This window comes from Coffea eugenioides, chromosome 4 (genome assembly GCF_003713205.1).
Source record: "Coffea eugenioides isolate CCC68of chromosome 4, Ceug_1.0, whole genome shotgun sequence".
Taxonomy (NCBI): domain Eukaryota; kingdom Viridiplantae; phylum Streptophyta; class Magnoliopsida; order Gentianales; family Rubiaceae; genus Coffea; species Coffea eugenioides.
In genome coordinates, this window is record NC_040038.1 from 23,394,223 (window position 1) to 23,421,108 (window position 26,886).

Below are 26,886 nucleotides of genomic sequence, written 5' to 3' on the forward strand. Positions count from 1 at the left end.
TATCGTATCGACAAAAAAAAAAAAAAGAACATTCATATCATACAACCGAAATGCCAGATCAAAATGGAATCAAATGATCTCCCCTACACATGATTATTATTAGACACCAACCACTTCAAATCCCACACCGCACACCTTGTTACTTGCCTTAAATGAGATTATTCACTGAGTTTGATGGGCTTTTACAACTGTCAGAAGGGTCCAATACTAGAACCAGACAAAATATTTGTTAATCACAGATGTGGGCTCATACTAGTTTTGTAATGGCAATAATTTTTTTCCGTCTATAATGTCGACTGTGGACCCAATGAATATATAATAAAAAAATACTTAAGTACTTTAAAATACAAGAAGGCATGTCAAACACTGACTCTTGACCACTTAATCACAGCCTTGATGATGGTAAAGGCACATGCAATCATATGCTAAGTATCTTTTTCGCGTTGTTAGATCTGGTAGAGAGATAAGCAAACAAGATCATTATGAAGAATATAGATAGAAGCTCCAGAACCATATTATATATTGGTATAGGCTTGCCAAAACCAGGACAACCCTCACTAAAGAGGATGATTTTGACACTGATGAGGAAAGTCAGAAGTATGGTTTAGGTTGTATGGGGAAAGTGTCTGCTACTTTCTTTGCAATTCATGCTGCTTAGCTGGTCTCTCAAAGGGCTGAAAAAAGACTTTTCCAAAACAAAATTGCCAATGTAGAGATGGAATAATTAGCAGAATAAATTGGCAAATACGCATAAGAAGCTGAACTATTGAAGGCTGCTACGCTTTTTCCATTCTGATGACCTTGATATCCAACCTGGTTTAGTATAGGCTTGAGTCACTCCCAAGAAGGGAAACAACCTTTCAATTCTGAATTAGCACAAACATTATGGAAGTATGGATCTAGGCCGAACAAACCAAGCCCGCGCCCAAATAACAAACACTGCATACTGTTTCTTTTCTTTCCTTTTTTAAATTATACGGTGCATGATGCTAAATGTACAAAAGTAGTGTTTTGTTTACACTAGATTACAAGCTTTCATGTCATCGCCACTAGTATTAAATGGTGTTGAATGAAAAAGAGAAGGCAGCTATAAAAGCCCACAGGAGCAGCAGAGCGAAAACAAAAACTGCATCTTCACAATAAGCTTATCATCCAAAATAAGCGATCCATATGGCCGAAGTGCAAAATGGCCAATATACAGCAGAAGTATCTATCATCAAAACTAATTTGTCTTAAACTGACTTGCCTGAGATCGAATGTCCAAGTAATTTCTTTGCTGCGTACCTTCTGCCTTGGACTGAAAGCAAAACAAGGAAATCCATCAGGATTATCACATCCAAATATTTCTGGTTTGCCCAATATTCACATGCCAGCAAAATTGAAGTTATGTTGCAACTGTTAGATATCTTGCACCATTTGGATCCAAAAAAGACTAGCAGTATCAAATCTGACAGCCAATTATCTATTTGCTTGCCAGTGATAATTTTCTCTTGAATATGTATTAGGAGTGTCTCTTGCTCGCCAGTGATAATTTTCTCTTGAATATCTATTCAGAGTATCTCTTGCTCGCCAGTGATAATGTTCTCTTGAATATCTATCAGGAGTATCTCTTGAATATCTATCAGGAGTATCTCTTGCTCGCCAGTGATAATTTTCTCTTGAATATCTATAAGGAATATCTCTGGATGTTGATGAAATTGCTTCAATAACCTTAAGATAGAAACGCCAGGATAAATTTTTCTCTGTGATGGGTCGCTGACCAAAAGGATTTTCCTCTACATACTTCTGTACATTTTCAGCATTGCCTAGTCCTTCCAGATAGACTCGCAAAGCACCTCCAGGTCCTGCTACAGATTTACATTAAGAAATTTCTGACTTTTCATACAGGAAGCAGAAAATGCACATCAGAAAGAGAGAGAGAGAGATAGATCAAAGACATTCTATACGAATATGGCTATATCTGAAAGTCACACAAGGAAACATCTGCCCAAAAAATAAAGCACCATGAAGAAGATCCCAACAGGACCCCATAAGTGGAGACATACCCTGGAACATAACATGGTCTGGTGTTGTACAAAAATCAATAGAGATGTATTCAACAATTACAACTAAAGAATAACTTTACTTTTCATGCTTTGAATAATTCTGCAAGAGAAGGGCTAGAGCACCTTACCAAATAGGTGTTTCATGCAACAACTCAATTCCAAGCAATTGAGCCATGGTTTCACATACTTGAGATTCTCCTCAAATTAGCAAGTAGCTTAGGAAAGATGGATGCCAAATTAAGTCAAAGAAACCAAAAGGACATCTTAAAATTCATTAGAAAATCAGATGATGCCAAATGGAATGAGATGAATAGCATCTTGGCCACTCCATGGTGATAGACAATTTGAGATGGAATTGCACGCCTACAACTAAGGCCACTAAAATTCTAGTAAACCCTGACCAAGCAACTCACATAATGAGGTTAAAGAAAGAGAATGGTTAGAAGTGAGAATTTTACCTAATGAATTATCATCCTCATCTGAATATTGATATGAGTAGGGAAAGATAGCTGTATGTGGCTGAAAATGAAAAGAACAAACAGCCAATTTAGACATAGTTGCCCTATTAACAAACAATTTGAATACCAAAAAGAAGGGGGAAAAAAACAACAAACAAAAAGAGGCTCAATTTTTTTCAGTTTAAATCATCTAAGATATGATGTTGGTAGAGACATATTAATTTTGAACTTAACTGGATTCCCTAAGGCCTTATGCGGAGAGTCATCTATCAAAAGCGTGTTTGTTTCATTGTATTCTCCTCTTTCCCAGGGTAGATTTCGTTCATACTTCTCCCATAATTTCTTAAGTTTCTTTACTAGGAGAGGCTTTTCTCTGTTCTCAACGGTGTTGAAACCAGTCTCAGTACAATGATATTGATCCTGAAGAAGCCAAAAGCTATCAAGCAAATAATCATGGGCAGCAAGAAAATCTGAAAGGCAAGACCCAATACATCCAACTTCATACAACATTAAAACCCTATGACTCTACGTATAACACGAGTAGAAAACACTATCTAACGTAATTGTTCTATTAGCACTTCAATATACACAAGTTTTTATAGAAGAATTGAAAGCATCAATCAGAACCTCGACATCTCAAGCAAGGCGTTCTTAAATCATTCCAAGCATATAGCTCACCTTTTAACGAGTCTGAGGGATGCACCATATACAACTCAATGGAATGTAAATTGGCAATGCCAAATGACTTATTTCATGACATCCAGAGGTTGAGAAGAAAATCTGCCAATTAAGCCAAGTATACTCGCCTAACAAGGACCGCATGCAAATGCAGCAAATTGTGTAAAACTCTCAACAATTGTTAATTTAAGAATTAAAGGGAAATCAGTTGCACCTCACTAATTGAAGAACACAAATGATATAGAGATTCTAATTTAACTTGTCCATTGCCCATAAAATAGCTGGCTCAATTTGCTCAACCCTCATAAAGGAGAGCAAGCTAAAGAAAATACTTGCATGGGTTGCCATAGGCCCCGAACTTGAGTTAGAATGAATTCTAAAATGCAATCACCAAAACCAGATAGATATGCATTATCAAAACCATTAACACAATATCAAGATAATCATTCAACAAGTATTTTTTAGCAACCAGGGGTATTCTGGGGTTCAACTAAATGTATTCCATGCTAGCAAGCCTATCATATCTAACAAAAAAAGGATATCTTCTTAGTCAAACAGTGAAAGATCAAAATGTTTTAAATTGATGAAAACAAGAAAAAAGAACTTAAACCCACATGTCGTGGGAAAAAAAATATGAAATTCATAAATCAGGTACTTGATAGAGGTGCTATTTGAGGAACATGAGTTTCTGATGCTGTAGTGTAACCCTGCCCCTGAGATGCATGTGGGACAACAACTTTTTAAATAGGTAAATTTAATATACTTGAGGGAAGACAGAATTCTACCGTGTTCATTTACTACTCAGTAAATGCATTTACATACACAGATTTGCAAAATAAACACAAAGTAAAGGGCTCTAAACACTAAAAAATAGTAAAATTTAGTACGTATTCAACCTTAAGACTCTCTCTCTCTCTCTCTCAAGCACAACAAAAGATCTGACAGTAAAGTAGATAATGTATGTAAAAAAGACTTACCCAACAAAAGAGTAACTTCTTCTTAGCATCCCCCATGAGAAAATCAAGAATTAACTCTACATTTCGCCTGTAATATATGAATGATCAGAATGGTCAACAACCTAATAGTACACCTCAAGGAAAATAAAAAGCCTCCACTGGGAAAGAATTGATGCAGAAATGCATTAAGTAAAAGAAAAGTGGAGGAGTACTTCGTTCTTGATGACCAGATACCAACGCTGAATCTTGTAAAGCAGAATTGCAAAAAGTCATCACAAAATGGCCTCTTGAAAACTGATAAAAAAGGATTACAAGTCAGAAGTCTTACCAGAATCCATTTTAACAATGGATAGGCAAGAAACTAATCTTAACTTAATTCTAACCTGCTTTCCCTGATATTATTGCATCAGGCATACATCTATGTGGTACACGAACAATATCAGCCAGCAGCCCATTTATATCAAGGACGAGAAGCTTTTTTCCATAACTGCCAATCAGAGATCTTCCGAGTGAATTATTCATGTAATTGTCAACCTGGGGGGTAGCATACCTCGAATTGCTCAGATCTGATAGTGATGGAAGTGAGTGTTTATCCACATATTCATCGGAGACTATCTTTCCAGATTCTTCATCAATTTCTTTAGCCACATGTGATATTCTCGAATCACCCTGCATACCCATGACGTGATCAGGCTTTACCCTCTCACACTGCTCAAAATGTTGTTCAGCACTGTGTACTAAAGGCACATCCTTATCCAGACAACCTTCAGTTGTTTTTCTCTTACAATTATCTATGTCCGTACGTCTCTCGTTCTCCATCCCTAGGCTTTCAACATCTGTACAGCCATCATCAACTTTGTCCAGTAGAAGATCTTCCAAAACTCCTTCAACCAACTTCTTTTCATTCAAATCCTTGCTACAGTCACCTGAATACATTTGAACTGCATGATCTGAAGAAGATTTTTTCATGTTCTCTTCCGCTAAAGAGCTAGTATCCTCCTGGAAGGACTTTGAGTCAACCATAGGGTAATCATAGACTTTTTTCCTTTTCCTGGAATAAGTCTTGACTACTTCTCTTATTTGACAAGTTCTTTGGCAGGTTTTCTGAAACTTCATTTCTGATGAATCATTAGTAACCCCCTCATCATCATCATGACTCTCCAGCAAACTGCTCTCAACCTTAATCTTGCCCGCAGAGACAGGTATCCCATCTGAATTAAGAGGACGAAGACACTTTTCTGATTTCAAGGTAGCTCTACAACTTCTAGCTTCAACTTTCACAGAAATATCAGCACTCTCAGAAAGGATACGCTTCTTACATTCCTCAGTTGCTTCTTTCCTCCCCCCAGATAAACAATAACCTGCAACATTGTTCGTCATTTCTAAATCTTCTGTTGGGATAGACTTAACTGATACGGGTAATACATCTTCATCAACAGGACTGCAAGTCATGAGATTAGAAATTTCTGATTGCACAGTCTTCTCATCAGTCTCCATAGTGTACCTCCTTTTCTGTTTACTTCTTCCTTCATTGGGTATCAACTCTGAAACTGGACCAGAACTGATATTGTCCATAGCACATGCAGAAACATTGCTTAGGATCCCAGAATTATTGGTCATATTGTCCACCCGGTGATCAAGGTTTACAGCATTAGGGTGCCTTGTAGTATGCTTGTCCCTCTTTTTCTTTCCCTGCCTTGAATTCACTTTAGCAGCAGGTTTTGGACACTGGCCTCTGTCTACACCAATTCTATCACATAAAGGAGTAGCAGAGCTCTCTATCAATTTAGTTTCAGCCTGCAATTTCTCCCAGGGCCTTCTTTCTTGCAGATTATTCGTGGCACTGTTATTTGAAGCCAATGCCAAAACGCAATTATTAGTGTCCCCCGTGGTTTCTTGCGTTTCCGTACAGTGCATTGGCTACAAACTGCAAAATTTAGAATCAGGAGCTCCAGCCAATCAATCCACAAGCAGACCTATTAATGATCAGGGGTAACATTACAGCATCAAGCATGCTAAGCATCGATGGTCTTATCTTAAATGGGCAATAAAATTGTTCTGAGAGCATCAAGACTGCTACCATCAATAGTCATATCACAATTGGACAATAAAATTTCTCGTAGAGAGATATTTTTACGAATGTTCAATCTATCCAAAGAAAACAATCAAAACTCAACCAGAACACGTATCATTTCTGACAGCCACAAAAAAAGTCAGTGAACCCATTACCATCACTGAACTACTGGTCCAAAATATGCATCAATACAACCTACTGGTCGCATAACATTATATAGTGAGGCAACTAATGCAACAAATCTGATAATCACCTCCCTTCTTCCAATTCTTCTCAGAGAGTAACCAGGACCAATTTAGTCTCACCATCACGACCCAATTGTACACTTCAAAATTTGCCATTGCTACCTCAGTACGGAGATTGATCAGTGTCAGAGTCACAAACCTGATCATCCCCTTGGATCAGTTACTGATCATTGCATTGATAATCTAAAGCCTGACCAATTACCTAATCAGACACCTACCTGAATAACATCTTTCTTACATTGCTTACGAAGAAAAGGAGTACACAGACAAGAACGATGAAGGAGAAAGTATGTGCAAATGGAAGGAGAAAGTATGTGCAAATGAAAAGAGAAAGGCTAAAGGATAAACAGCAATCCTGGAGCTAGAAAGACAGAGTTGATAATTCTTGAAAAATTTCACATAGTTGCATGATCGGTTGTTCCAGCCCGTATTACATGTTACAAATTGCATCAATATCACAGACTAGTCTTAATAAGTATTTCATCATCCCCAGATGCCCGAGAAAATCGAGTTATTCCGCAAGAAAGTCTACAAGCTCATAATGAAGGGAATGATTGTGCTGCTTAGGATAAAGATATGGTCCATCAGGCTAGTAAAATAGGGTCCTGAACTAGCTGCAGCTAGTGATGGTTAATGTTTACCAAGCAGAAAACCTTGTAAAACATGTTTTTAAGATGTATATGAAGCATTAAAGTTCTTCAGAAAATCATTTGTATGTTATGTTTGTTTCTGATCTGCTTCCCCACAAAATTTATCAGATTATTTCGTAAGGGCCTTTTTCTTGAGACTTGGGAAAAAGAAGTGAAGTTTTCATCAGTATTTCCTTTTCTGGTTGAATTAAGAATGTGAAAGTGAAAGGAAACATATAGCTGTTCAATTCAACTAATTCCACAACTAGACATTGGCATCAACAGATTGCCAAAACACCTTCATCTGCGAAACCAGGAACCCAAATCTCCTCTTAAAGTTCAATAGTTAACTATATATAGCAACAAATGGATCACAGTTGTGACAAACTGGAACTACACATGCCTCCACAGTGGTGAAATAATTTGACTCACAGTTTGCTTCCTCAGTTTTCTGGTTTTCAATGTGCCTCAAAAGCCTTACTGCTATAGCCAGGGTGTGCTGATAATTTCATCTTGGAAGTTGATGGGATTCTCAAAACTCAGAAGAGACATACTGAAACATCATCTGATAATGAGACTGAAGATGGCTTAACTGGCAACAAGGCAAAACTTGTGTATGGTGGAAATTCTAGTGCATGATTCCAGTATGAGAGCGAGTCTAAAGTGGAGAACCAAGGAAAAGAAGGAGAGCAGATAATGGAGTACTAACAAAATGGAGCTTGGACTATGATGCAATTGGAGGCCATGGGAGAGAAGGTAGCTGGAGGTGAAAAATGAGGTGACTAAGTGAGATTTTCGCATTCAGAGATGTCCTTTACAACTAACCTTTCACTAGGCAATTGCGTAGTAACCAAGAGAATAACTTTTAGCTCAGTGATATCATTTTTCTTCATCATAAGTTTGCAGCTTGGTTCTCACCATTCCTTTCACCTGTACCGTTATTACCTTACCAACCACCTTCGTATATGGAGGACTTAAATCCTATACAAAATGGTGCAAACAAATCTTAATAAACTAACTCATTCCAGCAACAAAATTGATCCTAACTTAAATATGCCCAATCTATTTCATTATGTTAAGCTGCACCTATTTGTTTATCCTTACCCACAAAAAAGGCATGTCTCGGTTACATAACTAACCACTAATCCCAACCAGTCCCTCAAAAAACTTTTAGTATAACCTGCAGAAAGTTTCTGATTCCAATGGAAAAGTCCCAGCAGAGAATAAAAGTACAGCCTTCTTTGTAACTCTAGATGTTTTGTCTCAAGAAATAGGGTGTCTCAGTCACTTAACCCACAACCAACCCCACCCAGTCCTCAAAAAACTTTCCATAAAAGAACCTGCAGTAAGTGCAAAAATTTTCAGAGTCCAATGGAAAAGTCCAGCAGTAAATAAAACTACAGCCTTCTTTCCTAACTCTAGATGTTTAGTCTCCATATAATACAATTTATGACAGATATGTAAGACCGAAGGGATATGCTTTGAAAACCGATAAGCATTTGAAGCTATGTATAGTCAACACCGGGATTTTGACCCAGCATTCTGCATTAACTAGTATTACAACATGAAAATTATGTGTTGAACCAGTCAATAATTTCTCCGAATTTAACCAAGTATAGAAGAAAGAAGAATTCCAATTGCTCTAGTTTCCTTCTTTGAATTCTTCAACATGAACTACAGAATAACAAGAACTCCAAGAGCTTAAACTGAATTCATTTCAAATGTCATTTTCACTCCAGTTTACAAATGGCCTTCACATGGGATCTTAACAGCCTCGTTAATTTTTGGACATACCAAGGAAAAAAAATGGAGGGATTACATTCTTTCATTTAGTTCCACCCAATAAGCTCAAGAAGCTTGTAATAGATGAACTCCTAAGATTTTTTTTTTTTTTTAATCTTTCTATTTCAACTATTTTTCAGTCTACTTAAAGTCATCATGGATTTGACTCACGGACATATTCATTTAAAAGATAACTGATTCAATTGCCGCATTAGACACATTACACATCTGGATCACACATGAATAAGTAGCTAGCTTCCTTTGCTAAGAAATTTGTCACAAATTGCACTTCAAAAAAAAAAAGAAAAAGAAACAGTATACTGGCTACTATTAGGCCCAGTGGGCATATTACTACAATCGACGCCTTTACAATCAGCTCCATAACAGAAAATAATTGACGATTAATGTTTCCAGCAGACAAAACAGAAGGCGCCCAACTCCAATTGGAACAAAAAATCCGGTGTTTTAATATGCATAAAAGAATGAACACTATTTGCAGAATAAATAAAGCAATCAACTAAAACAACGACAAACGAGAAAAACCCACAAATCATGTAGGCATAATACGAATGAAGTTCCGCAATCCTTAATTTAGACACAGCTCCAAAATTGCAAATAAAGAAATGGGCAGTTCCAATCTTCAACAGAAACACAAATAAAAAAAGAAAGAAAGAGATGGAGAGAAGTTATATTTCACATACCAGGAAGGAAATTGATGAAGAAACGCGCTGTATTCGACCAAATTCCAGATTGAATCGGCACCCTCTTATTACTTTGGTAGCAGATTTTGAATTTTCGTGACTGAAAGACAAACGGCCACTGTTTTTATACGTGGGAGGAAAGAAGGCAAAAGGTCAGCAGAAGCCAAAACGGGTCGGGTTAAATTCTATGGAGTCTACTCGCAGCCATTGGTTATCGGTCTATATGGGCCGCAATGGTTTTACATCGGACACAGATTGGTCAGTTTGGGAATTTTTTTTTTTTGCTTATTTTTACTAGATTTCTCAAACCGTGATTAAACTCTAAAAATACTTTAAAATTTTTAAAATGCACAGTTCAAAACAGCCAAAAATTTGCTGCCTCCACACACCACCGCCGCCACCTTACCCACCTCTTTTTTTCTATTTTGTATCTCTTCCCCTCTTCTCCTCCCTCCCTCCTCCTCCTCCTCCTCCTCTTCCTCTCCTCTCTTCTGCCCCCAGCTCCTCCTTTCCCCCTTTCCCCACCACTCCCTTTACCCTCCATTTTTTTTCTCTTCCTCCCTCTCCTCCTCCTTGCTATTCTTTCTTTTTTTACCACAATTTATTCATTTTCTATGAAAACTAACACCGAAAACCAAATCTATGCAAAACAAGTGGACAGTATAATTTTGATGAATTTTGGTCGACGGAAGAGATGGCGGCGAACAATGGCACCGCAACCGGAAACTCCATAGCAGCAAGGAAGGGAAAGAAAAAGAAGTCGAAAAAAGTTTTTTTAATTTACCTGAAGCTTGAAATACACAATACACAAAAAATTTTCTACAAATTTTGCACAAATTTTTTTAAAAAAATTATACAATTTATAGTAAAATTTTATATAAATTCAAAAAAAATACCTTCCTAACCTTACACCAATGTTTTAAAACTCAGGCCGTTAATTGAACCGATAAAGTGTTCGAATTAAAATTGAACCGATCGGATCGGTTCAATCTTGATTCAATGATTTTTTTAAAAATAATTTATATAAATATATATATGTACAAAATAAGACATGCAATAGACTCATTTAAAACTTTATATGATAAAAAGTTTAATATTTTCGAATAACTTGGATTTTCAAAAATAAATTTTTTAAATTATAAGTTGAAACAAATAAATTTCATCTTAATCTTAATATATTTAACAAAAAATAATCTTAAATTCAATCCAAAATATATAACAATATTTTGAAATTATACAAAATTCACGTCTATGGGAATTTAGATATTGTGAGTTTTAAATTTTAATTTACATTTTTGAAATTTAGAAATTACAATTAAAAAAAAAAGCAGTTTAGAGTTTAAAGGAAGTCAAGAGAATCGAAAATAGAAATGCAAACTTGATAATAAACAAAAAATGAGATAAAAGTGAGTGGTTTTGGTATTTAATAATTAGTCTTTAGGGTTTAAGAAAAATAATTCTTTTTTAATTTTTTTAATTTAATGGACAAAAATTAAATTAAAAGATGGAAAAAAAATCAATAAATTAAAACTAAAGAGGTTTGATTAAAAAGAAAATGACAAAAGAAAAGAGAAGAGAGAGAATTGAAGATTAGAAAGAAAGAGTCATAAGAAGATGAGATCTTGTAGAGAAAACGGAAAAAAGATAGATGGATGTTTGTTTTATTTAAATGAGTTATCATAAAAAAACTCATAGGATATAATAGTACAATGGTTATTACATTGGTATTTCATTACAAAGGTCCTAAGTTCGATCCTTGGTAGCTGCATTTAGGGATGGCAATGGGGGCGGGTGCCCGCGGGGGGTGGGGAATATATATATAAATATATATATAATTATATACAATATGTAAGTTAATTAGTTATAAACTTATGATAATGTATATTAGTTTATGTAATATAATTGATACATGTCTACTAATATTATGAATAATTATACATGTCTACTAATAGAATTTATTAATTAGTTATACTAAATTTACTAATACATTTATACTAAATTTCTAATTACACTTAATAGAATAACACTTTTTTCTCAAAAAAAAAAACACAAACACAATAATGAATTAGTGATTGCATTTGTACTAAAAGTGAAAACTTGACTATTTTAGTTATATTTATTTCATCATATTGGATTGTATTCAAATAACTTCTGTTTGATTGTTTTTATGAGTTTCAATTGTAAAATTACAATGAATAATAATTTGGTGATGTGTTGATATTTTAGTACTTGATTATTTATTAAAATTTAATTATAATAAAATTATATTAACCCCGCGGGTGCCCCCGCGGGGGAAGCGGGGCAAGGCGGGGGCGGGGCGGGGGGGAGCGGGAGGCGGGGGACGGGGCGGGGGACGGGGGGAACTAATAGGCAACGGGGCGGGGGACGGGGGAGGGGTCCCCCGCCCCAACCCCGCCCCGTTGCCATCCCTAGCTGCATTTTGCAAAACTTAAAAAAATATTAAGAGGAAAGTTAAAAAACATGAAACCACCGGTTCGACTCGGTTCAGCGATTCTGATGGGTTTGACCGATTTTCTGACAAAGTCAACTGTAGCATAGAATCGGACTGGTGCCATGGACAATTCGCGGTTCAACCGGTCGAATCGACTGTCCGGTCCGATTTTTAAAACATTGCCTTACACCCAAAAAAACACTTTTCAAACAAACAATCTAAAAAATACGTGTGTTTTTGACATTGCACTTTTGTCAGTTATTTTTTTTATTTTCTCAATTACTTTTTTAATCTCACATGTATCGCATAACAAAAAAATAATTCTTTCCAATAACATTTCAATTTTATATTCTATCCAAATACATTAACAAAAATAGGCATATGCATCCTAATGAGTATATAATTATAATGAGTGTGCTCTGTTGGTAACTAGAGAAGACCCTCTAGTACATATAAGCCTAATGAGTATATGCTACTAATAGATGAAAGAGAGTTAGTATCCTACAATGAAGCTTTGAAGCATGAAAAGAAAGAGAATGAAAATTTTCCAAATCTGGGAATTGGCAAGAGGCCTTAACTTATTTAGTGCTTTCTTACCCTTGACAGTTTCAGCAAGTCATAAGCGTGCCTCTCATGTAAGGATTTCATCTCTTCTTCTATGGCTTTGAATAATTTTCATCCGTCATCTATTCTTCCATGACTTTTAAGGATAAGGAGTTGTTATGTTTAGGTATAATCTAGAAATAATTAAAGTGGAATACAAGTGGTTGAACTAACTGTACAAACCTGTGATGATGGCTTTTAAGGATAAGTTGTTATATTTAGGGATAATTTAGAAGGGTTATTATCACTTTATTCCCTTAAACTATATCATTACTATCAGTTTACTCCCTAACGTTATCTTTTAGTCACTTGATCCCCATAAGTAATTCAACTCAACATGTTAACAAATTTTGAACAAAAATACCCTTTTATTATATAGCATTACTACATTGTTATTATCACTTTATTTCTTTAAACTATTATGATATAATTGATTTAATTCCTAACATTATTTTCTAGGCATTTTACTTCATCGTTAATCTAACTAGTATGGTCAAAAAATTTTAAATATATTTACCCTTTTATATATATAATTAAAAATAAAAAGTTAGAATGATTATTCTTCTTTTTTTCACTCTAAGAGATCAAAAAATATAAAAATAAAAAAGTTTTCTCAAATTTCCTTTTCCGCACTTATTAAAACTAGAAAAAGAAAAGGAGATAGGAATGTAAAAAGAAGAAAAATAATTAGATTTTGCATGTGACAGCCCCACCTCCCCCTAAGGCGAACCAAAGGGCTCGGCGGACCGCCTGCCCAGCTCTCGCCAGGACTACAGAGTCGATTCATACAAACCCAACATAGTACGCGCGATAAGATCCAAAGAAAACGGAAACTACAAATATTTACATTGGAATCTTGAACAAATTCAGATACAGTGCAATCCGAGGTATTCATACTACACAAAATACAATTAAGGCTTCGTTTTCGAAAGAGCAAGTACAATTAGGGTTTCCAACCATTGAGGAGCTATACAAAATATCTAAACTAACTCAACTCATGCTTCAAAGTCACAGTTCCCAAAAAGTGGTTCCCTGTAAGGAAAACAAAGGTAACAAAAAGGGGTGAGTTTGCGCTCAATGAGGTACCAGACATATAGCAGAAAAATCATGGCATTTCACGTTTAACAAATCAGGTACACATGCTAGATGTAAAGTAAAGTAGTTAGACACAATACTTCAAATAGGAAGGATACAGGTGGCTCTCAGGAGCCAGATTTCCATTTGCAGTACTTGATCCGAACCCGTTGACTCTCCGTCAACGTACATGGAACCAACATATCCGTAGACCCCACTTTACACCAATTTCCGTCCACCACATACCCCTACCGGGCCCGAACGCCGAACAGAACAGAAGTGGTAATACTCGAGTATACCGGAATTAAGGGTCTCAATACCCAAAGATTCCTAAAACAGACTAACGTGGTTCGTTATCTAATCGACCAGGCCCTTGCCGACCCGACTTGAGTAACTAGCCACAGGTGTTGAGTTCAGAGGTCACAGAAAAGTCGTTGGATACCAGTCTCCAAACGACGTCCGAACAGACTCAGATATAGATAACAGATTCAGATACAGATAACAGATTACATATAGTCAAGAGGCATACAGACAGACAAGAGAACGAGTGTGATAAAGTACATCCTCGTTTCAAACAGATTAAACAGATAGTACAATCATTCAGATTACAGATTGCAAGTGCAGAAATCAAGTTAAGCAATAAGTGAGGGGAGTGGTACACTCACCGGTTTCAGTACAGATACCTCAAAAGTTTTTGCCCAAAAGAGAGCTTTAATCACCAAGAAACCCTAAAATAACCAAGGTGAAACAATTATGGTTCCCACTTTCACGAATCCAGTACACGAAATGCATAAATAAGACTCAACTATAAGTCGTGTGTCTGATCAAATTAGCTACCAGTGCAAAGAAATAACAATGTAATTTTGGAGTAAAAGGTGGCGGTTGGTATCAAAGACATGAACAACCCTAAAACCCTTCGCTCAAGTCACAAGTAAATCCAACTAGCCTTCAAGTAAAATTTCGGCAGCATATCCCTTGTGTTTACCTATTTTCCAGCCATTAATGGCTTCATTATTTCCTCAAATCAGTCCCAACATCTCATACAAAAGGAAAATGACCGGAAATGAAAGTCAAGCCCTAAAATATTCAAATAAGCACAATAAGACTCGATTACAAGTCATAAACCAATTCCAAATATCACCAAAATAGGGCTCCATAAGAATGTATAAGCACTAGAGTAAACCAGGAAAATCCGGAAATGGAATTAAGCTCTAACCCAAAAAAAACAGTTTTTGACATCATTTTGCGGTTTTGGCACCATTGGCACTAAGATTATTGGATGGAGGTGCAAGATACACCGTTTCGAAGCTAAGAGATAGGGCTACAATGTTGAAGAAGGCTACTCTTCCCAGTTTCGAGTGTAACTAGGTAAAAAATGCAAGATACTAAACCAGAACCGCAAAAATAGGTTCACAAACCATATTCTGGTTCAAACATCATAAGTCAGGCTACCTAAGTCCAAATCAAGTGATTCCAAAGCCATCCGAAAGCTAAGATACAAGGCTAAAATTCATCAGAAGGCACCAACAACCAAATCAGAAGCATTCCCAACCAAATTACCCAATTACAGACGCAATTATCAAATTCGGGTAGAACCAGGGCAGCAGGGGTATTTCAGTCTTTTCTCAAGTTACGTTGCTCCGATTGACCTGAAAGTTTGTAGGCATCTCTAAAATATCATTCCCTACAACTTTTATGTTTTAATCCAAGGCCAATTCGGCCCCTAACTATGAGCTATGAGCTACAGTGCCGGGCAGAATGTAAGAACATGAAACCCTAACTTTCCAAATTTCTTCCAAAACAGAAATTTCCTGCAATTAACCACTTTTTCCACCTTCTAGCTTCCTTAAATATCATTTCCAATCATCATACATGACCCCATAATAATAACCATAGGAAAACAGAAAAATCACCAATAATTCTAAAACTTCACCAATTCAACCAAAATCAAGATATAATCCATAAAATTACATCTTAAACTACCACAACTCATGAATTAAACACCATTAGATGGAGGAGAGGGGTTCCTTCACTACTCACCTTAGCAACACAAGAGGGAGAGCAACTAATCACCTTAGCCTTCCAAACAACTCCACTAAACACCTCACAATCACTAAGTGAAGGGGTTTTATGGAACAAATGCAAGATCAAATGGTTGTTTTGATGAATTTGAGCAAGATAGAAGCAAATATGTGAAGAGCTTTTCCCTTTCTTTTTGCTTGAGGTGGCCGGCCAAGAAGAAGAAGAAAAATGGTGAATTTTTGGTAATTTTTTGATTTATTTGGTCAAATGGTAAAAGGTGAATAGTGGTCATCAAGTACAACCAATCTCTAAGTGACACTTGTCACTTCATTAAATGCATAGCTATCACTTTGTTTCCTCTCACACCAATCCAAATAGCAACCTCTAATTATCTCTTAGCACCCGATAATTTAAATCCAGTGTCCAAAACTTAACCTAGTTGGCCGAATTTTTCCGAACTTTTCGCCTTAGTGGGTCCCACGTCCGGTATACGCTCTTAATTTCTTAAAAACTAACCAATACTAGAAAAATCATTTAAAAACTATATTTACTCATAAAATTTATTTTTAAAATTTTCGAATAAAGAAAATGTGGAAAATCGTGCAATTAAAAGAAATTAAAACCTAGAAATTAAGAAACTTACGGGTTCTCACACTCTCTCCCCCTTAAAGAAATTTCGTCCTCGAAATTTTCTTATCAATGGAATCTATCACAATCTAAGGTACCCAACGGACCATACCTTCTACGTCCTCAGACGAGTCAAGACCCTGATGGTGTTCTAAAGAGTATACCCAAGCCGGTACCTTCGATCCAGCCCTTTCCTTTTCCGACTGTCCAGGGTTAGTCCTAATGGGTTGCGGGGTCCTTGTTCCTTTTCGTAATCGAACTGGGCAGTCAGCAATCCGATGATCAGCACTTCCACAGCGCAGACATTTCCCCTCTTTCTTCCAACAGTTTGCCTCCGTATGATTTGGCCCCTCGCAATATCCACAGGGACCACGAGTAGCAGAGACCGGTCCGCCCTGAGAAACATCGCGCGACACCCCCGGTTGTCGTACTCCCCCATTTCCCTTTCCAATCTTAGGAGGCGTACTTGTACCTTCTTGCTCAGATCTACTCCCAGGAAAGCCCCTTTTCTTGGCTTGGAAGTTTTTCACCTGCAGCCTAGCATTCTCTACTCGTTGTGCCTTCTCTACGGCCTCGCTAAAAGCATTAATCTGGGCCACCACAAGGTCCTTCTGAATTTCTACGTTCAAGCCCTGGATAAAACGCCTTATTCGCCGCTGCTCGGTCATGATCAGTTCAGGAGCAAATTTGGACAGGCGGGTGAACTGGTTTTCATATTCCGCTACAGATTGGGTCCCTTGGCGAAGTCAGATAAACTCATCTTCCTTCCGTTCCTGGACTAGAAGAGGGAAGAATTTAGCGTTGAACTCTCGCATGAAGTTCACCCAGGTCCGGGGCGTCTGCTCCCGTTCCCACTTCTGTCGAATGACGTTCCACCAGGAACGGGCCGCCCCTTCTAGCTGGAAGACGGCAAAGGTTACCTGCCTCTCCTCGGTATAGTGCAAGGCAGCAAAAATATCTATCATCTTCTCCAACCACTTCTCAGCCACGTCAGGATCAGGGCCTCCAAGAAATTTGGGTGGGGAGAACTTCTGAAATCTCTCAAGGGCTCTATCCTCGCCCTCTATGTGATTACCAGGGTTCCCAGGGTTGGGGTTAGGGTTTTGACCCTGTTGGTGCACCACTTGGGCTAGCAAATCAGTCATTTGCTGCATGGCAGCAGCTATTTGGACGTTGGGGTCAACCCTAGGTTTTGGTGTAGATTAGTAGATTTTCAGCTAGGGTTTTGCTATTTTAGCCTTGCTTTATGTTGTTCAACTATCTTATATTGGTATGGAGCTTGGATATGGAATTTGTGAGGTGATTAGTGGCATGGTTGTGACTTTTTAATGTTCAAAGATGAAATTCCAGCTTTGATAAGAAAATTCCAGCTTTGGTAGTAGTTGATTATTTGCTAGAAATGACTTATATTTGGATGGTTTGTAGCCTAGATGAAGAGCTATCTTGATATGCATACTTGTGGTGTTTGAGTTGGGTTGATTTGAGAAAAACAATGAATCTTTAAATGGCTGGAAAATTGGACAAATACAAAGGGTATGCTGCCTAAACTTTCATTCGAGGGATAAGTGAGCGAAATTGGAACTTGAGCCGTGATTCGTGGTTGAATTGAACTTGAATTATTTAGAGTATGCAAGTTTCCTTTGTGAGAACCCTGAAAATAGATATATAAGCCTCAGTGCATATTTCATTTGCATTCCTTTTTAATTCTTAATAAATTTTAGCATTACTTTCACTTGTTTTCAAATAAGTGTGTAAAAACCATTTTCATGGGAAAAATAATATAATTTTTATAAGACATGAAATTTCTTGGTTTTGCTAGACTAAACTAATACCTCTGGAGTTAGAATAATTTTATCGCCTTAACATAAAATGTTAAAGTACTTAGTTTCCATTACGCTAAATTAACATCACCTGAGCGGAATAATTTTACTATCTTAAAATAAATTACTTGAATTCCAATAATTAATTCAAATTAGTTAATAACGTTAAATGTTAATAGGAATTTTCACGTTAAGACGAAAATAATAAATTTTAGATAAACATGATACAAGTATACTAAACATACTTAAGACGAAAAAAAAATTACGATAAACTGAAGCCTTGCCAGATTAGTGTATTATTAGGAGCTTAATTTATATTCGGAATAGATTTTGGAGTTAAGTTAGAATTAAGGTCTTAAGTGGGTATTAGGAAGAGACGTGAATGACTAAACTACCCTCCACTACCCCACAAAACTACCATGCAACCCAAAACCATTTTCGGACAACATCATAGCCAACCTCTTCAATCGGCCAATGCAAATTTTCTCCAATCCAACACTCAAACCTCACAAACACTCAACCGAGCACCACCTCCTTTCCCTTATATCACCACTACCTCGCACCACCATTCCATCTCCTTTGCACCAATTCACCTCAGACCACAACCACAAACACTCCCTCTCCATACTCCACCTCGTGATCATCGACGAGAGAGAGAGAGAGTGAGCTGCATTCGTGCATTCGAGAGGAAAGAAAAGAAACCACGAGCTGTATTCTTTTTCTGCCCTATCCGTGAGCTGGAGAGAAGAAAGGGGAGCAGCACTGCGTGAGCTTCATCGCTTGTTGCACCCTTCACCCTCAACCAACTGCAATCATCTTCACCGCAACACCATTCCAGCTGCAACCCGAAAACCAGGACCAAACAGCGTGCGCGAGTCGAGAAAGGAACAACTTGGCAGATTGTGTGTTGCGTGAGCTGAGCTCTTAGCTAAGGTAATTTCTGAGCTAGAATGAATTGCTCAATGGTAGTTTGAGCCGTTAATGGCCTTGCATGTGAGGCTTAGCCGTTTGGATGATGAAATCAAAGGATAAGAAATCTGATTTTTGACAGAGATGGTTCAGCCGAGAGCTGAAATGAAAATGCAGCATTAATCTTGCTTATTTGGAGTAATCTGAGCTGACAAACGTGATTATATCCCTAAGAATCAGATGATTAAGTATTGCATGAGGATAATCAATTGGCTAAGCAAGAAATTAAGATGAAACAAAAGAATTTGTTGCATGCAATTTTATCCGAGCTCGGTTGAGCTTGATTAGGAATAGTGCAGTTTTACTTGGTTTATTTCTTGACAATCGGAGCTGGTAACTGTGATTAGCTGGTTAATAACGAGATGATTAAGCTCTGCATGCAACTCATTAGCTCGGTAAAGCAAGAAAAAAATAAGAATAAAATGCAAACTGTCGCACGCAACTTCATCCGAGGCTAGCTGAACCAATTTCTGGAAATTTGGATGATTTTCGTTGGTGATCGAATCTGAGTTTTGAACTAGAAATGTTAATCAGTTAGTTAAGTAATTGCATGTTGAATTTGAGTACTTAAATCACTGAATGAGCCGAGGAAAAATTTGATTTAAGACTAACGAGCTGCTGGAAATTTTCTTTGGTAATCTGAGAGACTGGAGCTGGAAAATTTAGACGATTATAGTTGTTGTTTGCATATGATTTTGAACTGGAAATGTTAATTGGCTAGTTAAGAGTTTACACGTCGAATTTGAGTACCTAATACCTTGTTTTAGCCGAAGGAAAATTTGGACACAAGACTATTGAGTAGCTGGAAAATTTTGGAAATCGAGAGGTTGAACCGGAAATTTAACTTGTTTCTGAAATTTTTCCTTGGAATCAAATGGTTTAGAAATGCATGAGAAAGGCGTGTTTTAAGCCTAGTAAGCTGCATAGATGTGAAACTTTTGATACGATTGATAATTGGTTGAAAATGGTGAAGCAAAGTGCTGGAAAAACTTGCAAATTGCCACGGGAATGAAACTGAACCTTGTAGTGGTTTCTGAATTTGTTTTCTTGGAGGATAATGATTGGATATGCTTGAAAAATGTTGTCATAAGTTTTGTAAGATACTTAATAGTGAAACATCTGATGTGCTGGAGGATTTAAACCTGAAATGTTGAAATGTAGTTGCTGGAAAATTTTCCATTCTTAGCCGAGTTTGGATAAAGAAACTATTTATTAAACTTTCATGAATTTTGGGGCTGTAAAACACCAACTTATTGTTTATTCATTGTCAGAAATGTTAGTTGGATGCTAAGGGCTAATGATTGATGAAGCCCTTGGCTATTTGAATAACTTTTACAAGCATTTCAGTTATGATGGAATTTAACTGCTGGAGTTACTTGTTATTATTTCTACTTGTTTGATAAAACCCTTGTGATTTAGTTGATGGAATTGTTTGGAGGCCTTGCATTTATTTTGTCCAATTGTGATCTGATATGAGTATGTTGGATACCAAGAGCTAATGATTGACGAAGTCCTAGTGAGATTTCTATTTGAAATGTGAGTTGGCTATATTGACGAATCTGAAATATTACGTGCTTGTGAGTCGGAATCGTAAGGAATCCGTTTTGGTCCTGTGAACTTGAGAAAGTTTTAAGCAAGCTATTTAAATATATCTTCGCTCTAATATTGAACGATAAAACTTAGTATTGTACGTTAACATTAGAAATTCTTGTGTAGGGATTTTCTAAACTTTGCCGACTCGATATTTCATCCTTTAGCTTAAACTAGCCTTATTATTTTTAGAAAATGATTTCACTAGTTTCTAAGACCCTAAGTCTTGTTTTACTTCCTTTTCTTTCCTTAAAATTTGTCCCTGGCTAGATGTCTAGAGGAAAATTGACAAAATACGAGATTTTAATAATTTTAGCTAAAAGCGTAAGAAAGCTTGTTCGGCAAGAAACATTATTTCACGTAAATTTGTTCTAGTAACACTTTTACAAGAAAAGTAATATTAAGGAAATTTTACAAAGTATTTTACTAGTTTTAATACTACATGGTTTGTTGACTTATTCCAAGAAAATAAACTAGCTATGCTACGAATAATTTTCCTACGTAATCCTAGAACTAGTATAGCCAACTTATAGTTTTAAAATTTGGTATTTTAGGGTTTAGAGAGGACGTGGATTTTGATTCCCAGCTTGACCTTTGAGCGTCACTCCTAGGTGAGTGTCCGTGCTTGTTCTATGCCTATTTGGTTAAAGTGTTTTCTTGACTCGATATGTGGTGATTGCCAAAAATGATTTCTGATCCATCGAAGTGAGTAGTGTGTACTTTATCACACTAGCCGTTCGAGTGGTGACCTGTGTGAAGTGTTTTTCGTGAATATTTTGCTTGCGCTTGCTATAAGTGTTGGACGTAAAGTCGTTGGGTGAATCCCTCGACTAGTTTATCCAGGGGGTATACTCGAGTACTACCGCTCTCATCTATCTTATCGTCGTTGGGTGAATCCCTCGACTAATTATCCAAAGGGTATATTCGAATATTACTGCTTTCTTATTTCGTGACGTCGTTGGGTGAATCCCTCGACTAGTTTATCCAGGGGGTATACTCGAGTACTACCGCTCTCATCTATCTTATCGTCGTTGGGTGAATCTCTCGACTAATTATCCAAAGGGTATATTCGAATATTACTGCTTTCTTATTTCGTGACGTCGTTGGCTGAATCCCTCGACTAATTATCCAAAGGGTATATTCGAATATTACTGCTTTCTTATTTCGTGTACTACCGCTCTCATCTATCTTATCGTCGTTGGGTGAATCTCTCGACTAATTATCCAAAGGGTATATTCGAATATTACTGCTTTCTTATTTCGTGACGTCGTTGGCTGAATCCCTCGACTAATTATCCAAAGGGTATATTCGAATATTACTGCTTTCTTATTTCGTGACGTCGTTGGGTGAATCCCTCGACTAGTTTATCCAGGGGGTATACTCGAGTACTACCGCTCTCATCTATCTTATCGTCGTTGGGTGAATCCCTCGACTAATTATCCAAAGTGTATATTCGAATATTACTGCTTTCTTATTTCGTGACGTCGTTGGGTGAATCCCTCGACTAATTATCCAAAGGGTATATTCGAATATTACTGCTTTCTTATTTCGTGACGTCGTCGGGTAAATCCCTCGACTAGTTTATCCAGGGGGTATACTCGAGTACTACTGCTCTCATTTATTTTGTCGTGCGGGCCCGGAGCTGGGGTATGATCGGTGGCCGGAGTTAAGTAAAATAAGGAGTTCTACATGGACCGTAAGTAGTGAGAGTTGACGGAGGGTCAACTACGGTAAATTTTGATCAAGCGCGGAAAATGGCTCCTGAGAGCCCCCGTATCCTACTTTGTACTGTTATGCGCTTTCCTAGTTGTTTACTTCAGTTGAAATCAATATGTGTTAGTTGTTTTATTTAATTGCATGTTTTGGGGCACCACTGAACTTTAGCTCACCCCACGTTTATTTGTTTTCCTTGACAGGTCTTGAAGTTTGAGAAATCTGAGCTACTTATATTTTCTTATGAATGTATTTGAACTTTATTACTTCGTTTTGCGGTTTGTAATGTATTTGAATTAAACGATATAGTTTTGTTTTGGGGTTGCCACTTGAAGCTGGAAAAGTGTAAACCCTAATTCTGATTTTTAGCTATCTTCAGATGCTGTTATCTCTAAAGTTAATGTTGTGTTAGCAATTGGTTTATTTTGGGAGATTCGTTATTGTAATAGTTTAGGTTATTCTTGGAAAGGTTTTAGGTTAGATTGCTTGCTTGAGTCCTGGCGAGAGCTAGGCAGACGGCCCGCCAATCCTCTGGTTCACTTTAGGGGGAAGTGGGGTCGCCACAGGTGGTATCAGAGCTCCTATCGAGCTCGTGCCGGGAGAGGGTTCTCAGACTGTGGGAAATGGCCTATTTAGAGTTGAAGTAATTACTATTGTTAAGAAAATTAGATATGTACGTCGGGTAGTAATCTCAAATATAGGTGAGTTACTCTTGGGACTGGCCAGCCTGAGCTGTGAAATATCCTATTGATAGATTCCTGTACTTGAGTACCAGATATTTCATTCAATGGTATATTTGCAAATCGGGAAGAATTTAGTATATTGCATTATGATGTGACTACAAAGCATGATTAATTTTGGAAAAAAATGAATTGAAAGGACCAAGTCTAGCTTTTGAAAGTTAAAGGTGAAGAGCCAATAGTGAGACCTTGAAGATTAGTGCCAATTCTATTTTTGAGATGAATTTGTCATGTGAGGTGAGTTCTCGATGACATTGTGGCTCCTTAAGTTTTATGGGAGGATTATTTGGGGCTAATGTCCAAAAGGATAAAGATAACTAGTTGTTAGGTTATTAGAAAAGCCAATGTATGAAATGTTTGAGATCATTTAAAATACTTAAGAGCCATTGATGTACTTAAAGAATGATCATATTATTTGATTTGATATTAGACGTAGTAGATCTACAATTTGCTAAGGAAATTTGATTAGTGTTACTAAGGGGGTCTAGTGAGATTGTCCAGGACTAAACTAATGAAGGTTAAGTTGAATCTAAACTAAGGGTTGAGCTACTAGCTATGTGGTTATAATAATTTGTGTATTGTGGTACCGTTTTCTTTCATGCCTATAAAGATTGAAGTTTGAGTTATGTATGAAAATATTGAATGTATTCGTGAATTGTTTGGCTCTTGAAGTTGTATGAAGTTGGTGTGCAATGTGACTTATATTGTGAGTATGAAATTTGATGATCACGCGTCTATTTTGTTACAATGATGTAAAATATATTAGTCCTTGGGATTAAATAATTCCTAACTTGAGTGAAATTTGATAACCAAAGTGGTGTAAAGAAACTATGAGAGTAAGATTGGAAAAAAAAAAAAAGATTGAAAGTTGAGCCTATAATGATGTTATAATTGTTGCAAGGGCCAATGGTTTTTTTTTTTTTAGACAGATTTTGACAAAGATACTATCAATGGAAATTTAAGAGGAAACCACTCACGTAGCTACCACTAATGACCATATGACTGATATCTTAGAACGGTTGGTGGAGTACCAAAGCTCTGGGCCAATCAACTAACCTAGGAACTAAAAGAGTTGTGAAAATGGAATGACTCTTGAAATTCGTCTATCTAGGTTTCATGGGGAATCTGACCTCGAAATAGTGAGGTTGAATCGAAGGAATACAATAAGGCCCTAGTGAGAATAAGAGGTATGATTGTTGTTTCAAACAACTTTGTAAGTAAGTATTGAATAGTGCACTAAGACATGAAATTTTTCTTTGGGATAAGGTTCCCTTATTCTGTCGTGATAGTGATTAACGATGGTAATCTCGGTGACACTTAAGAACTCGATGGATTAAGGAGAAAGTAGTTAAGGTTTATATTTTGGAGTAACCCATCAGTAAAAGGATGAAAGAGTATTACGGCTCAAGCTTCCATTATGAATAGTTGCTTATCCTTTGATTTGTCTGGCAGGCTCGCTATTTGACTTAAGCCAACTAGTAAGATGACAACTTTGGAAGAAATGTGTAAGGAAATGGACATCCTCCGAAATGAGGTAGAATTTCAAAGGAAATTGGCTGACTACTGGGAAGGACGATGGAAACAAGAATACGCAGAAAAAACTGAGCTACTACGCCAAAATGTAGAATTGGAGAAGAAAAATAAAGAAAATTCTCGAAATAGCCAGGCCGCCACTTTTCATGCAAATTGTGGATATTGTGGTAAGGTTAACCACACTGAGGCCGAGTGTTGGTTAAAGCAAAGAAAGTGTCTGGGGTGCGGTAGTACCAATCACAAGATTTCGGATTGCCCTAGAGCATTTAAAAAGAGGAAGTACTCAGCAGCTAACTAAGTCCGCTGCAGAGCGACCAAGTGCCAGATGGAAGTAATTCGTGCTAATGGCCATGAACGGGGTCCTAGTAGTGAATGTTTCACAAATCAAGAGAGTTTGACCTCACTCGAGGAATAGAGGTTATAGTTACCCTAAGCTAGACTAGCACTTTTGGAGGTTGTGATCTTTTGTTATGAATTATATGTACGCTACGAATATCCTTTATTTTAATTACTTTGCTATTAGAAATATTATAACAAATAAATGGTTAAATTAAGTGCCTAATTGAATTTATATAAAAAAAAAATTGAGAATTTAGAAATATTCTAGAATAGTGCAATATATAGATATATGAATCGAATATACATGATAGGTATATTGTAATTTGAGCAATTTGAATACATTATGTAGTTGAATAAGTTACATGACTAATTAATTCTCCTTAAAGCCAAACGTGTGGAAATCTACTAAATTGATATAAGCAAAATTTTTCAAGGTACACATAAACTAGAACCAACGAAATTTTGAGTCAACGCGTGAGACAATAAAATTATGGCCTCGTAGCAAATAAATAAACTAAAACTAAAGGACCGAACTAATCTTGGAAACTCGGTTAAACTACTATGCAACTAAGGAACAAGCTACTAAAATTTTGATAAAAACAGGAACCGAACGGAAGCAAGATAACCATATGCTAAGTTTAAACGGTAGAAGGGAAAATAAGCAAAAATTGGTTGTTAGTTGGGCAGTGAACAGCTCCTACAAAGACAGCTGCCATTTGATTGCTACACGAAATGATGACCAAAGGAGAAAAGGGGACAGCAGGGAAATTGTTGGGCGGTGGCCGAGTGAAAAGAAAACTACGAGAATGTATCAAACGTTAAAATTGCATGTGACGGAGGGTCAACTACGGTAAATTTTGATCAAGCGCGGAAAATGGCTCCTGAGAGCCCCCGTATCCTACTTTGTACTGTTATGCGCTTTCCTAGTTGTTTACTTCAGTTGAAATCAATATGTGTTAGTTGTTTTATTTAATTGCATGTTTTGGGGCACCACTGAGCTTTAGCTCACCCCATGTTTATTTGTTTTCCTTGACAGGTCTTGAAGTTTGAGAAATCTGAGCTACTTATATTTTCTTATGAATGTATTTGAACTTTATTACTTCGTTTTGCGGTTTGTAATGTATTTGAATTAAACGATATAGTTTTGTTTTGGGGTTGCCACTTGAAGCTGGAAAAGTGTAAACCCTAATTCTGATTTTTAGCTATCTTCAGATGCTGTTATCTCTGAAGTTAATGTTGTGTTAGCAATTGGTTTATTTTGGGAGATTCGTTATTGTAATAGTTTAGGTTATTCTTGGAAAGGTTTTAGGTTAGATTGCTTGCTTGAGTCCTGGTGAGAGCTAGGCAGATGGCCCGCCAACCCTCTGGTTCGCCTTAGGGGGAAGTGGGGTCGCCACATCCTTTAGTAGAGGTATATAAGCTGAAATTTTGCCAAAACTCGTACCCTTTAAAAGGCGAAAGTAGCAACCACTAGAAATACGTTTTCCTCGTCTTTTAAACTAAGTTGCGTACTTAAAGTGTTAATTACTTCTTTATCGAAACCAAACGAGTGAGCATGAATTTTCTAGAGTTTGATAAGTGAAATGAACATTACTTCAACGAGTTTCAATTATTTGCTTTGCGTTAAGTGAAATTCTTATATTTTGAACCCTAAATGCTTTTAAATTGTTCAATGATATTTTATCACAGATTTGGACTCCAACCAAGGAGTTGACCTTGGACATGATTTTGAAAAGAAATAAATTGTTGGTGAGTGTTTCCAAGTGCATGATTGAACTTGATATTTGAAAGAAATACTTGACTTGTTGGACGGGCAAGGGTGTACTTTATCGCACT

At 36.9% G+C, this 26,886-nt stretch overlaps 1 protein-coding gene across 2 annotated transcripts; it reads right to left on the reverse strand.

Moving 5' to 3' along the window:
* Positions 1-930: 930 nt before the first annotated feature.
* Positions 931-9,856, reverse strand: LOC113767302. 2 transcript variants are annotated; one of them, XM_027311348.1, is made up of 7 exons: positions 9,569-9,856; positions 4,521-6,064; positions 4,350-4,431; positions 4,159-4,225; positions 2,738-2,923; positions 2,504-2,564; positions 931-1,844 (listed from the first exon to the last, which is right to left on the reverse strand). In XM_027311348.1, exons 2-7 carry the CDS (start codon positions 6,052-6,054, stop codon positions 1,459-1,461), a joined length of 2,316 nt encoding a protein of 771 aa, XP_027167149.1. In that variant the 5' UTR covers positions 6,055-6,064; positions 9,569-9,856; the 3' UTR covers positions 931-1,458. The 2 variants fall into 2 exon arrangements, with proteins under 2 accessions (XP_027167149.1, XP_027167148.1); XM_027311347.1 differs by having other exon boundaries at positions 4,521-6,113.
* Between the last annotated feature and the right edge of the window lie 17,030 nt (positions 9,857-26,886).